General features: G+C 46.0%; 2 protein-coding genes across 4 annotated transcripts in view; one reads left to right on the top strand and one right to left on the bottom strand.

The window, feature by feature from the left end:
• Window positions 1-976: 976 nt before the first annotated feature.
• Window positions 977-8,147, top strand: znf830 (zinc finger protein 830). Its single transcript, XM_084119026.1, has 2 exons — window positions 977-1,437; window positions 7,118-8,147. Exons 1-2 carry the CDS (start codon window positions 996-998, stop codon window positions 7,774-7,776), a joined length of 1,101 nt encoding a protein of 366 aa, XP_083975152.1. The 5' UTR covers window positions 977-995; the 3' UTR covers window positions 7,777-8,147.
• Window positions 8,148-9,187: 1,040 nt separating this feature from the next.
• Window positions 9,188-15,443, bottom strand: part of efcab14 (EF-hand calcium binding domain 14) — an 11,083-nt gene continuing 4,827 nt past the window's right edge. For 2 of the 3 annotated variants that reach the window (XM_084119028.1, XM_084119027.1), the window contains 7 exons: window positions 15,416-15,443; window positions 15,220-15,330; window positions 14,862-14,909; window positions 13,796-13,942; window positions 11,617-11,665; window positions 11,446-11,538; window positions 9,188-9,966 (listed from right to left, as the gene is read on the bottom strand). The exon at window positions 15,416-15,443 is cut by the window's right edge and continues 71 nt beyond it. In XM_084119028.1, coding sequence (XP_083975154.1) covers window positions 9,902-9,966; window positions 11,446-11,538; window positions 11,617-11,665; window positions 13,796-13,942; window positions 14,862-14,909; window positions 15,220-15,330; window positions 15,416-15,443 — 541 coding nt within the window. In that variant the 3' untranslated portion in view covers window positions 9,188-9,901. The remainder of the gene's footprint in view (window positions 9,967-11,445; window positions 11,539-11,616; window positions 11,666-13,795; window positions 13,943-14,861; window positions 14,910-15,219; window positions 15,331-15,415) is intronic. The other variant, XM_084119029.1, reaches the window with a different exon arrangement.

The raw sequence follows: 15,443 nt of genomic DNA, 5'->3' as shown, positions 1-15,443 counted from the left end.
TAATGCACACACACACTATATAGGGACTAGGGAATGAGTGCACTCTAATGCACACACACACACACACACACACACACTATATAGGGACTAGGGAATGAGTGCACTCTAATGCACACACACTATATAGGAATGAGTGCACTCTAATGCACACACACACACACACACACACACACACTATATAGGGACTAGGGAATGAGTGCACTCTAATGCACACACACTATATAGGGACTAGGGAATGAGTGCACTCTAATGCACACACACTATATAGGGACTAGGGAATGAGTGCACTCTAATGCACACACACACTATATAGGGACTAGGGAATGAGTGCACTTTAATGCACACACACACTATATAGGGACTAGGGAATGAGTGCACTCTAATGCACACACACACTATATAGGGACTAGGGAATGAGTGCACTTTAATGCACACACACACTATATAGGGACTAGGGAATGAGTGCACTCTAATGCACACACACACTATATAGGGACTAGGGAATGAGTGCACTCTAATGCACACACACACACACACACACACACACACACACACACACACACACTATATAGGGACTAGGGAATGAGTGCACTCTAATGCACACACACACTATATAGGGACTAGGGAATGAGTGCACTCTAATGCACACACACACACACACACACACACACACACACACTATATAGGGACTAGGGAATGAGTGCACTCTAATGCACACACACACTATATAGGGACTAGGGAATGAGTGCACTCTAATGCACACACACACACACACAATAATTTATTTAATTTATATAATCTGCTTACGTTATTTAATCATTTTATAGAGTTTGATTAGACAGATATGATACAGGTTTTGTGAACGATAAGCGCTTACATTTTGAATGTATTATTGCCGAGATTTGAAGGCGTATAGCGCCGCCTGGAGGAAGAGCTACACACACACAGAGCGCCGCAGGAGAAACGCGTCATCCGCCCGCGACGAGCCTGCGAAGATGGCCTCCTCACAGAAGGGGAAGAAGAAGGTGGTAAACCAAGAGGACTTGCGGCGCTTGATGCGGGAGAAGCAGCGCTCGACGGAGCGCGATAAGCGCGTGGACTCGCCGCACGCGCGATACAGCAGTGCGGGTCAGCTGAGCTGCGCGCTGTGCAACGCGCCCGTGAGGTCCGCGCTGCTGTGGAACACTCATGTGCTGGGCAAGACACACAAGGAGCGGGTCAGCGAGCTGAAGAGCAGGGAGAGCGCTCCTTCATCATCATCCTCAGTGCTGAAGAGCAGAACAACACACGCTCCTTCATCATCCTCATCCTCAGTGCTGAAGAGCAGAACAACACACGCTCCTTCATCCTCATCATCCTCAGCGCTGAAGAGAGGCGCGCCCGAGCCCGCGAGCTCATCAGGAGAGGGGAAGAGAGCCAAGACCCGCGTCACTGCAGGTGCGACACCACACCATCACAACAACAACAACAACACCATCATCCTCATCCTCATAAACACCATCATCCCATAACACCATCCTCATCCTCATAAACACCATCACAACAACAACACCATCCTCATCCTCATAAACACCATCAAAACAACAACACCACAGGGCTGAACGCTAAGGGTTTTCTACTGTGGTTGAAGTGTCTTGCTCTGCCAAGGTCCTGCACAAACAAGTTACACATAAATAAATTAAAATAGAATAGGCCTAATTATTGTTTTTGATATTTTTAACCCATGTAACTTAAATAAATTAGGTTATGACACCAAAACCTACTAGCCTAACTCTTGTAGACTTTAAAATATTGTTAAAGACAGTCAGTAATAAATTAAGAACAAATTATCAAATTAGGAGCGACAGCACAAATAAATACAACAGAACACACACACACACAAGTGGAATAAACAGTTCTTTTCAGGTGTTTCATGAAGGTCTAGACTAGTTTATCAGGTATAGAGATATTAATCAATCTTCACTGTATGGGTTAGCCATATGCTATAGAGAGAGAGAGAGTGTGTGCAAAAATGGGTTAAAATCACATTACATTCTAACATTTCAAGCTTAAAACAATAATAATGATTTTATTTATAAGTTCACTAAACTACACATTAGAATAAACACAAACAGAAGCACAGGCTAGTTATGCTACATGTGATCAGGCGTTACAGTGGTCGCCTCTGCTAGCGTAAAGCACACGCAGGTGTTGCGCTCCACACATTTTGTTCCGTTTAAACTACATTTCTTTCTTCTGTTGAACACAAAGAAGATATTTAGAGGAATGTGCGTGCCCACACTGGTCTGCTTCCCCCGGTACTGCTCATCAGCTGACCAGGCTAGAGCTTTAATTCTCTGCCCGAGCCGATATTTCCCGCCACTGTCCTCGGGCCGGGTCGGGTCGGGCCCTTGATAAAGCACGTCACGTGTCATGCGCAGCGTCTAGTCCACTCGCACTCGCAGTCTCGCACGCGTGACGCATCACACCTGCTGTGCGTGCTGTAGGCTATTCTGTTGCTATTCTAAGTGCGACATGGATCTTGAAGAAGCAAAGAAAAAAATTAAAACAGGAGAATTAACTTTGAGCAAGTTTGGAGGAAAATCGGAGGTATGGACACATTTTAAACTAGTCGTGGGGAGTGACAACATAATGTGTTGGCTTTGTCTCGTGCATTAAATGCGCACGCTGCTCGCCTATGACAGCAAAAAAACGGGGACTTCGACGATGAACAGACAAGCAGTCTTGCCATGACAGAAATTATTATAGTAGTCAGCCTCAGGCCTCAATATCCGCTTTTGTTACTTTTCCGATCCATTTCTGAATAAACAAACAACGCAGTTTGCATGCTTCTTCCTTGTCGCATTAGGTCTATTCATTAAGATAATAATTAATGAATGCACGCACAATTATGAACTTGATAAATGTTACAGATATGTTTTGCACAAACAAATGCCTTTCAACTTGCATGTGCAAAATTCAGAATTAAATGAATGTGCTGCAATTTGTACAAAAAGAGTCTGTAGTAGCCTACTTGTTTTAGCCATTAAATAAGCACATAGTTTCAAGTTTAAGTTTTGAAGAAAGCTTTTCTTTTAAGTGAATTTCGTTTAGTATAAATTGTATCTTAATTTTAATACATTTTTCATCAACCAATTGCCTGGATTTAATACATAAAAAGCAATATAGCAGACATTATAATCATGACATGAAGTCGCCGGCGCGCCGCGGTCACTTACACCATTTGAAACTCGTAACACACGCTGTCACCGAATTTACAAATGCACATCTTGCTTGTTGCTCACACACATGTTTAAATAACAATATGTTGAAGTAACATTATTAATAATAATTAATCTATAAGAATATTTGATTGAATGCTGAATGTTGTGCTTGTTTAATTTAATACAATTAAAACTTTAATTGTGATAATTAAAATAATTGAATATTGAATATTGAGTGGCCAATTTTTGCTCATTTATTAATAGTATATAATATAGCCTATAGCTGCGCAGCTCCCCCTGTAGCCTTAATAATCTAGCACAGCAGCACCTGCTTAAAAAAATGCTGGCGCCGCCCCTGGTTATAACGGCCCACGTATTAAAAATGGTCGGGTTTAAATCGGGCTCGGGCTCATAATTACAGTGAACGGGTCGGGCCGGGCTCGGACACAACGGGATCGGGTTGGGTCGGGCTTGATTTGTTGGGCCCGATTTAAGCTCTAGACCAGGCTAGCCCACAGGTTAGCAGAGGAGCCAGGCTAGCCCACAGGTTAGCGGAGGAGCCAGGCTAGCCCACAGATTAGCAGAGGAGCCAGACTAGCCCACAGGTTAGAGGAGGAGCCAGACTAGCCCACAGATTAGCAGAGGAGCCAGACTAGCCCACAGGTTAGAGGAGGAGCCAGGCTAGCCCACAGGTTAGAGGAGGAGCCAGACTAGCCCACAGATTAGCAGAGGAGCCAGACTAGCCCACAGGTTAGCAGAGGAGCCAGGCTAGCCCACAGGTTAGGGGAGGAGCCAGGCTAGCCCACAGGTTAGGGGAGGAGCCAGGCTAGCCCACAGGTTAGCGGAGGAGCCAGACTAGCCCACAGATTAGCAGAGGAGCCAGACTAGCCCACAGGTTAGCGGAGGAGCCAGGCTAGCCCACAGGTTAGGGGAGGAGCCAGGCTAGCCCACAGGTTAGCGGAGGAGCCAGGCTAGCCCACAGGTTAGCGGAGGAGCCAGGCTAGCCCACAGGTTAGCGGAGGAGCCAGACTAGCCCACAGGTTAGCGGAGGAGCCAGACTAGCCCACAGATTAGCGGAGGAGCCAGATTAGCCCACAGATTAGCAGAGGAGCCAGACTAGCCCACAGGTTAGGGGAGGAGCCAGACTAGCCCACAGGTTAGGGGAGGAGCCAGACTAGCCCACAGATTAGGGGAGGAGCCAGACTAGCCCACAGGTTAGGGGAGGAGCCAGGCTAGCCCACAGGTTAGGGGAGGAGCCAGACTAGCCCACAGGTTAGCGGAGGAGCCAGACAGGTTAGGGGAGGAGCCAGACTAGCCCACAGGTTAGCGGAGGAGCCAGACTAGCCCACAGGTTAGCGGAGGAGCCAGACTAGCCCACAGGTTAGCGGAGGAGCCAGACTAGCCCACAGGTTAGCGGAGGAGCCAGACTAGCCCACAGGTTAGCGGAGGAGCCAGACTAGCCCACAGGTTAGCGGAGGAGCCAGAATATGAGCGCATCTAATCACACGCTAAGCGTTTCCCCCATAGAATCGGCCCGAACCCAGAGTACTCCCCCCGTATTCCAGGCTGTGAAGAACAAGCCGAGAGTGAGAGGAGGGATGCGGAAAACTGTCTGACAGAGTGAATATATATATGCTTCCTCTCATGCTGATAGGGTAGACATGGTGTTTGATGACAAGCTGATTGGATCGATTATTTGAACGTGCTCCTGCTGAACTGTGTTTATAAAACATCATGTGTAGATTCCCCATCGCGTCTGTTATAGAAGATATCAACAGTGCATTCACTTTAAAAGAGGAACAGAGAACCGCGATCAAGGCATTTGTCGATCGGAAACATGAATGAAGAACACACGTCACTCACTCAGTTGCTCTGATTGGCTGATTGGCCGTTGCTCTGATTGGCTGATTGGCCGTTGCTCTGATTGGCTGATTGGTCGTTGCTCTGATTGGCTGTAGGTCTATCCAGTTGAGTGCAGAGGCCTTTTCCTTCCTGGTTCGGTTGATGCCCCATAATCACAGCTCAATGGAGCAGATCAGAGTCTGAAGAGTATGACGACGTCAGGCTAATGCTACACTATATACTGTAGGCAAAGGATAAGGATAAGGTCCACCCATGCAATGGATAAGCATGTAAAGGCAACTTCACAAATAAAGTGACTCTTACAATAAATCTCCTTGTTTGTTTCTATATGAGTGTTAACAGCTGCAAGTCAAACTCAACTCAACAAAAGCCCAGACAATTTCAATCTAATAAGAAACTGAAATCACATAACTCACTATTTACGCTACTAGCTCTGGCCAGCATAGCGCAAATCGCTCTGAATCTGAAGCCATTTTATTTCTCCATTTAATAAACAAACTATTCCGTCAGATAAATATTTCTTGTGAAATGAATATAGTTACATTTTCAAGCATTTTATCCAAAATTTAGGCACTTTTCGAACATGCTTTTTCACGGTCTCCGAGAGATGATGCGTATCGGTGACGCCTGTAGTTGTCCATGCGATGTCCGTCCCGTCCTCGGGGTGGAAGAGAAGGCAGCGCTAGCAGAATAAAGCATTAGCTACTTCACAACCTGCTAGCCATTTTATCCGCTCGTACCAGTTCCCCGAGAATCCTCTATTATATGATTTCCCGCCCTTTGTAGATGCTTGTTTTATTTTTAAATATGGTCTTGGTGGCCCTAACTCTTTAAAACTTGTCCTGATTACTACGACGGCTGAATGGTATTTCTTTTAATGACACGATAGAGTTAACTGCGTTCGCCATGGCGTTGTTCGAGTTCAACTGGCCTCAACTGGCGAGATGTCCCAACAGTCTCTCTCGCTCTCGCTCTCGCTGAAAGAGGAGGCGTGTTCCGGCGCAAACGTTCCCTGGTGCTATTTTGCAGTTCCAGAAATCGATTCCGCCGCTGTATTATCCATTCACTTGAAAATTCACACACATTATTATTATAGATCTTTCCTTCAAAAGGATTTCCTTAAGACTTTAAACCTTTCTTTATTTCTTATTCTTTCTCAGACGAATAATGTAATTGTCGTCATGTTAAACACGGATCTGCGCTCAAACCCACATCAACCCCGAAATACCTGTCCTTCATCACACCTTCTGAGTGGGCATTCACAGTTACGGGCTGAATGACCCCGCGCTGACCTCAGTTAAACGCTCTCTGTCCTCCGGCGGGTGTGTGTGTCAGCCTCGACCACAGCACACACACACCCTGCCTATAGTTAGACCAGTGTGAGCTCGCTGCACTCCACTGAAGCAGTGTGTCCTAGTCAGCCACTCACGAGCAGTTCTCTGTGTTATCATCTATCACGATAGCCGAGGCATAACCTTCATCATCTTCATCAGCTCCTGGGGGTTTCAGAGTTTCTGTTTAACTTCAGTCACACTGGGAAATGATCCCCGACCCAGAATTTCCAGTAAAATCAAAAAACAAATTCTGGGTCTTTGTTTGTTTGTAGCCAGTCGAGCTGTAGTTTAATTATTCCAGTCGGAATCTAAACCCGCCTACCCCGTGTCTTAGGTTCTGCTAGCGTCGCTGCTCAGCCTTCCTCTCCTCCGTCTAGCTCCGGATAGCTCTGGGAGCTAGACTAGTGGTTCCCATAGGAAGGTGTTCCTGGTTGCGTTCGCACCGCCGGTAGGGACTCTGAGGTGACGTGAGACACGCGTGTTGTTATGACGGCGCTGAGAAAGACTGAACACACATCACTCGCATTCTCCTGTTCATTAGTGTATGATCTGCCTTGAGGTGAATAACCACCGGGTGTGTGTTAGACTGATGTTCAGTAAATAACCTGTGTGTGTGTGTGTGTGTCAGACTGATGTTCAGTAAATAACCTGTGTGTGTGTGTGTGTGTGTCAGACTGATGTTCAGTAAATAACCTGTGTGTGTGTGTGTGTGTGCAGGACAGCAGGAGCAGACGGCCGGATCTCCAGGTCTCGTGCTCCTCGCTGGACACTATGATGATGATGATGAAGGTGGTGGTGAGGAAGAGGGCAGCAGTGCAGCTCCGGCCGGAGAGCCGGTCCCGAACGCCGGTCTCCCCGCGGACTTCTTCGACTCCGGCTCCGTCTCCGGATCTCACTCCGGCTCCGTCTCCGGGTCTCACTCCGGCTCCGTGGATCAGGCCGAGGACGGCGGCGAGGAGAGGAAGGACGGCCCGGCCGAGGCTCTGCCCGAGGGCTTCTTCGACGACCCGGTGCGCGACGCCAAGGTGCGTAACGTGGACACGCCCCGAGACCACATGGACCGCGAGTGGGAGGAGTTCCAGAAGGAGATGCGGCAGGTCAACAGCGCGTCCGACGCCATCGTGGCCGAGGACGACGAGGAGGGCCGTCTGGAGCGGCAGATCCACGAGATCGACCAGCAGATGCTGTGCTTCCGGCGCGTGGAGCTCCTGCGGGCCCGACAGGAAGTGGTGAAGAGCGCGCTGAGCCGAGCCCGACAGCAGAGGGAGGAGGCGGGGCCGGCCGGCGGGGGGGAGGAGGACGAGGAGGAGGAGGAAGAGGAGGAGCTGATGCACGTGCTGGCGCAGGACTGGAGGGCCAAAGGAGCGCTCGCCTGAACACACTCCTGCGGGGGGTGTGTGTGTGTGTGTAGACACGGACTCATGAGCTTGTACATGTTCCTCACAGACTCCTCATATAAACAGTCACGCAGCTGAGAGCTCCGGTGTGCAGTGATGATGAACACACACATGTAGATCTGATCACTTTACAGATCTGCCTTCTGGAGGAGAGGAGAACACACTCTGGAGGAGAGGCTACACACACTGTCCTCTGAACATTAACGTCAGACTGAGGAGATGATACTATTGGGCTGATATGATCTCTCATTAAACACTTTTGATTTGTTAGGCCTGCAAAGAAAGAATGTTTGAAAAAGAAAGTTATGTTGTTTATTATACCATTAAATGTATATGCATCTGACTGTGAACACCTTTATGATACGCAGTGTTTTAATGATAGTGCACATCAGTTTTTATCAATCAGTCGGAACCAGTTTTCAGTAATCAGGGTTTTATCCGTCACCTTAACCACTTCTCTTCATCAAAGACACACGGCAAAAGTGGAAACTTCACTTTTCTCAGATTTAACTGTGTGTTCTTCCCATGTGCAGTGCGGCTGATGCCGGAACCAGCGTGATTTACATCTCCTTTAATGATTTAGCAGAGGCTTTTTATCTGAAGCGGAGAGCAACAGCAGCAGTGAAGCTAACAGGAGGACAGCAGTGTGTGTGTGTGTGTGTGTGTGTGTGCTGTGACCCACCCAGTGTAGGCCAACACCGTGTCCTCACTACACGCGATAAGCGACAGGCAGTGTGTGTGTCCACACTAGACGCGACTGCGAGACGCCACGTCAATCAATAATCACAGCCAATCAGAGCAGCGTGTGGGCGGAGTCTCGCGGCACCAGAGCGTAATCTCGACAACACTCGCAAGAATATGGACTCGCTGCATAATCAAATCCACAAATATTACCATTTAAAAACACATAGGCTACTGAGTTACTGAAACAATCTTTGTCAAAGAATACACGTGTTTGTTCAGAGTTTGAACGTTCTTGTTTCCATTTGTTTAATTTCAAGATCTGAGGTGAATTATCCATTGCTTTTACAGCTCAAAGCTGGAGCACTAGATGATATTCAGAGTCACATGACACGCTTTTAACATTAAATAAAGCTCATAAACAGCACCTGAGATTATCATCGCCACACTTTGTGTTTGTTGCTCCAGCGCGACGCCGCAGAAAAATAGAAACCGTTTCTAGAATAGACTCGTCGCCGTCGCGGCTGCATCTATAGGACACACACTCTGATAACACGGAGGAGAAGCTTTAACGCGTGTAGTTATGACGCGGTGTAGCACAGTTAAAGAAGTGTTGTTTTAGATGATAGAGAAGGTGTTAGCGTATGGAAGGGCATGATTACCATCTCTCGAGATCTCCACGAGCTCCTCCTGAGACAGACGCACACACTTCAGTAAAATCAGCCTTTATTCAGGTGACATCACAGAGAACATGCACTGCGTCATCATCACAGCTCTCCTGCTTAATTACTCTACAGTATTTACACTTCATCTGGGTTAGACAGCAGAGTCTGAGACATTACTTTCAAGAGTCTGCAGAAGAAGAACACAACTAGAGCAGTGTCTGCCAGGCCTTCAGTCTGCAGACACACACACACACACAGTGCAGGAGAAACCAGAGAAAGACACACACACACACACACACACACTCAGTGCAGGAGAAACCAGAGAAAGAGACACACACTCCCACTCAGACAGACACACACACACACACACACACACACAGTGCAGGAGAAACCAGAAGAGAGACACACACACACAGTGCTGAATTAACTTTAAATTAAAACCTACATCTGAAGACGAGTAGCGAGTGCATTGCATTATATTATCATAAATATCTGATTACATCTCCTAGAAGCGATCACATGATCATAGTATTGCTAGATGTGCCAGTAATGTAGTTTAAAACGCTCTTCCTCTGCCCTGGGTTCACACACACACACATGTGGAGTATGAGAGTGAGTCTCGTCAGGTCAGCAGGAGCACAGGAGCTTCATCAGCGCCTCTTCTTCCTCTTCTGCTGGTGAGTGTCTGACAGTAATGCACTCGTGTCCTGTACATCAGCAGCTCCACACACTCCACACTCACTCCTCTCTGCTGTCAGTCACTCCAGTCTGGACTCAGGGGGGGGGACCCTCGCTGGCGGCTGACCTCTGACCTCCGGCGGGCCTGCAGACGGCACAAGCACTCGTTAGCAGCGGAGGCTACGGCTTACAGCACAATATGAATGGCATATATATATATATATAATGACAAACACACTTTCTCATGGCCATCCATATGTTCAGAGGAGGACCATGAGAGGTTACAAAGCAAATATATATCAGGGTTCATACACAGTTTTACCAATAAACGGTGTACCTTTATCGATAACAATATAATTTTTTTTCATATAAAGTTAAATGGTTTCAGCTAAATGCATTAAAGTGTACATAGACGTGAAGCAGCCGGAGAGATGGAGCGCAACTGGAAGAAAACAAAACTAGAGGTATTTCGCGTTTCATGGAAAGAGACCTCGATTGCATACAGAGAGGCTTTAAAAGCTGCTAGATCTGCTTATTTTTCAACCCTATTAGAAGAAAATAAACAAAATCCTAGGTATTTATTTGAAACGGTGGCTAAACTAACGAAAAATAAAGCTTCAAGCCCAGAAGTTTCCAAGTAGCACAGCAGTAATGACTTTATGAACTTCTTCACTTATAAGATTGATAATATCAGGGAGAAAATTATAACTATGCAACCGTCTACTACAGTATCGCATCAGGCAGTGCATTGTAGTCTCCCGGAGGAAAAATTTGATTCATTCGTTGCTATAGGAGAGGAAGAATTCACTAAACTCGTTAAATCATCTAAATCTACAACATGTATGTTAGACCCTATACCGACTAAGCTACTGAAAGAGATGCTTCCAGAGGTCATAGATCCTCTTCTTAATATCATTAATTCATCTTTATCATTAGGATATGTACCGAAAACCTTTAAGCTGGCTATGATTAAACCGCTTGTTAAAAAAACACAACTTGATCCTACAGAATTAGTCAATTACAGGCCGATCTCGAATCTACCTTTTCTGTCAAAGACACTAGAAAAGGCGGTATCCTCACAGTTATGTTCCTTTTTATAAAGAAATGATATCTGAGGATTTCCAGTCCGGATTTAGACCGTACCATAGTACTGAGACTGCTCTCATCAGAGTCACAATTGATTTGCTCTTATCATCTGATCGTGGTTGTGTCTCTCTATTAGTGTTACTCGATCTTAGTGCTGCATTTGATACTATTGACCACAACATTCTTTTAAATAGACTCGAACATTATGTTGGCATTAGTGGAATCACACTAGCATGGTTTAAATCATTGTTGTGTCATTTTGGTGATCAAAGATGAGTTTTAAGGGATGAAACGATTGACTACAGGGGGATTTTAAACCAATTTGAATGACTTTCTGGGTTTATTTATTTTTCCAAAACTTTTCCAGGCCTGAAAATTTCCATTTTAAAATTCCATGTTTTTCATGAGCGTATGAACCCTGGCATCTGTAAGCTAGATGATTTGACGCAGTGTCACTCCTTCGGTGGACTCTTGTGAAGTGTGAAGTGACATGTGACGCAGTTACTATGGCAACACGAGCAGGACAGACACTGGGCACCTGTCAGGGGGAACGGCACGGTCCTGCTGGAGCCCGGTCCTCTCCTGAGCCGCCTGGGGGACAGAGCCCTGGGCCGGCGGGGCGGGGGGGAACCTGAAACACACACACACACACTCGTCATGGGGTCTGTGTGTGTGTCAGCGTGTGAGAGTGTGTGTGAGCGGTACACACCTGCGTCTGCGCTGCTCTGGAGCTGACGGCCGGCCGGTGCTGTGGACTGCTGAGAGAGAAGAACACAGTGAGTGTAGTGCTCCTACGGGAGGGTCGTCCACAGCGTCGTCAGAAGACACGGGGATAATCTGTCCCCACATCACACCACACACCTCAAGCTTAAGGGATAGTTCACCCACAATTCACTCATTAAATTGTCACCTGATGTTAAAAACAATCTATGACAACCTCAGCAAACTCTAGATAAAAACACAGAGTTTTACTCGCGTTTGGCGCTTGGCAAGTGTTAACTTTAGGCCCCGTCTATACATACAGACTAAAGAAATAATATTTTTGACTCACACACAAAATCAGTTAATTTACCTTTTTTTATTCATCATTCTATGCCCATTTTCACAAGAGTTAAGCAGCATGCGCATGTCGTAGTGATTTCATTAGGGATGCAACAATACCATTTACAGAACCGATCCGATCCCAAACATTCTGAGTATCAGCCAATACCGATATCAATCCGATACCAGCGCAGTTTTCTCTTAAAAATCAATGTAGAATTTCTATACCTCTGTGTGTTGAACTGATAATCACACTTTAGTAGGGGTGTAACGATACCCTCATGTCACGATTCGATACACATCACCATACTGAACTCACAATACGATATTATTGCGATACTCAGAGACATATGGTAAAAGGTTTAGAAAAAATCTACTGTTGATTAAATGCTAAATTTGATATTACATTGTGTGTGTAAATGAACAGGCTTGGACAATGGTTACACCAGAATAACTATATTCATGATTCTGAAGCTGAAAATACAGGATTATTGTAGATGAATATGCTTGATCTCAGTCACTGGCTAGATATGTTTAAAATAATGTAGGCCACTTTTACTGGTAACATCAGACATTATCAGGACCCACTAATATTCCCCCATTATTATACATTATATTCAACATAATATATTGTAGTTTAATGTAGTACTGACTCTGAAAACTTACATTTTTTCTCACAGGGTAATTTTTATTTTGGGTGAACTATCCACGATACATGTTGCGTTTTTGTATTGCGATATATTGTGACACGATATAATGTTACACCCCTACTCTTTAATGTGTTAAACACAATCTAATAAAATACAGACAACTTCATTATAAAGAAAAACAACTAATGAAAAAATATATATACTCATAATCTATGACAAAAATACTATTCTAAACTAGATTAGTGGACTATTCAGCAGAAAAAGTTGCTCTAGAAAAATCATGTGTGCAAAATAATTGTATAAAATCTAAACATTTAGTGAAAAAACATTATTTAGTGGGGAACAAGTAAAAGTGTATAAGTGTAGCACTACATCTGGTAAAATGTTACACATTGCTCTTTGTATTGTTATAAAATACATTCATGAAAAAACTAGATATATTTATATATAAATATTACTACAAAATGAAAAGACATTAATGAGGAAGATAGGACAGAACAAGAACGGCTGTTAATAATCTTTCATTGCGTCACTGTATTATGATATGACAGGCTCCAGTACAGTGCGGCACACAGCGCTTATGCGCATCCCGAGCGCAGGATGATGCGCTTGAAGCAACACGAGTCACAGCGCTACAGGATGAATAAAAGAAATATAATCTCTGTGTGCGCGTGTGTGTGTGTGTGTGCGCGTGTGTGTGTGTGTGTGTGTGTGCGTGCGTGTGTGAGAGTGTGTGTGCGTGCGCGTGTGTGTTCTCACCGTGTCTCCTGACTCCAGCACAGACACCCAGCGGCTCAGGTTGGACAGTGTGTGTGTGTGTGAGAGTGTGTGTGTGTGTGTGTGTGTGTGTGAGAGAGTGTGTGTGAGAGTGTGTGTGTGTGTGTGTGTGTTCTCACCGTGTCTCCTGACTCCAGCACAGACACCCAGCGGCTCAGGTTGGACAGTGTGTGTGTGTGTGTGTGTGTGTTCTCACCGTGTCTCCTGACTACAGCAACACCCAGCGGCTCAGGTTGGACAGTGTGTGTGTGTGTGTGTGTGTGTTCTCACCGTGTCTCCTGACTACAGCACAGACACCCAGCGGCTCAGGTTGGACAGTGTGTGTGTGTGTGTGTGTTCTCACCGTGTCTCCTGACTCCAGCACAGACACCCAGCGGCTCAGATTGGACAGTGTGTGTGTGTGTGTGTGTGTGTTCTCACCGTGTCTCCTGACTCCAGCACAGACACCCAGCGGCTCAGGTTGGACAGCATGAAGTGGACGCTCTGGATCTGCTCACGGCACCAGGACTGATGGAGCAGCAGAGAGCTGTTCAACTCGCTCACACCGTCCTGAACACACTGCACGTCCTGCACACACACACACACACACTCACTGCATTATGGGGAACGCCAGCACAGGCCTGATGTGCATCAGACACGCACGCGTCCTAACCAGACTCCAGCAACAAGCGGTTCATCCTCCTCACAGGTGTGGCGTATCAAGATGCTGATGAGACAGCATGATTAGTGCACGGGTGTGCCTTAGGCTGGCCACAGTAAAAGGCCACTATAATTCAAATTCTCTGAAACGCCTTTGGTAAACGCTTATGGTAGAGAAATGAACATTCAATTCATGGGCAACAGCTCCGGTGGACATTCCTGCAGTCAGCATGCCAACTGCACACTCCCTCAAAACTTGCGGCATCTGTGGCAGTGTGCTGTGTGATAAACTGCACATTTTAGAGTGGCCTTTTATTGTGGACAGCCCTAAGGCACACCTGTGCAATAATCATACTGTCTAATCAGCATCTGTGAGGTCGATGGATTATCTCGGCACAGGAGAAGTGCTCACTAACACAGATTTAGACAGATTTGTGAACAATATTTGAGAGAAATAGGTCTTTTGTGTACATAGAAAAAGTCTTAGATCTTTGAGTTCAGCTCATGAATAATGGGGGCAAAAACAAAAGTGTTGCGTTTATAATGTTGTTCAGTGTGTATATATATAGTGCTGATTGGATAGAACATTTGAACGTGTTCCTCCCGAACTGTTAATAAAACATCATTTGTCTGTCCAGACGAGACTATGAGACACGACAAATCAATCACAAATCACAGCCAGTAAGAAGAGTGTGTGGGCGGAGCCTCTCAATCAATCACAGCCAATCAGAAGAGCTTGTAGGTGGAGCCTATCTGCAAGCACACTGCACTCGCAACCAAATCAATAAAAAAATGATCAAGTGTAAGTGTGTGTGAGTGTGAGTGTGTGTGTGTGTGTGTGTGTTACCTGCTTCAGTGCTGTCCAGCTGCTGTCGTTCACCGGTTTCCCTCCGTTCTATAAGGTCAGAAATCAAACACAAGGTGTTTACACACTAACCACTGACATCTGGCCAAACACATCATATACTGAGAGCTCGAGATCCTGCTGTCCTCTTTCACTCGCCCTCGTGTCGCTCAAACCTGCACCACTGTCCTTCAACACAACAGACACATATTCTGGAGCATGCTGGGAAACACACAGTGTTGTGAGCAATGACTTCCACTGTAGTGAATAAACACAGAGATTCCTGAAAACATCTAGTGTGTGTGTGTGTGTGTGTGTGTGTGTGTGTGTGTGTGTGAGTGTGTGTGAGTGCGTCACGTACCGTCGTGTCCTTCGGCTGATCCTGTGCTTCTCTTCTCTCGTCCTGCACAGTCTGTATCATGGTGACGTCGTGCTGGAGGCTGGTGACGGTGCTGCCGATGGAGGCCACGCTCTACACACACACACACACACACACCGCTGTGAGTCAGGTCTCTTCTCACACACACACACACACCCTGAGATGAACAGCAGCGAACCTTCTGCAGCTCCTCCACACTCCTGGGA

Source organism: Abramis brama (genome assembly GCF_963993115.1).
Source record: "Abramis brama genome assembly, chromosome: 7".
NCBI classification, from domain to species: domain Eukaryota; kingdom Metazoa; phylum Chordata; class Actinopteri; order Cypriniformes; family Leuciscidae; genus Abramis; species Abramis brama.
Note: the sequence above shows the minus strand (reverse complement) of the source record. Positions and strands in the feature narration are given on the sequence as shown.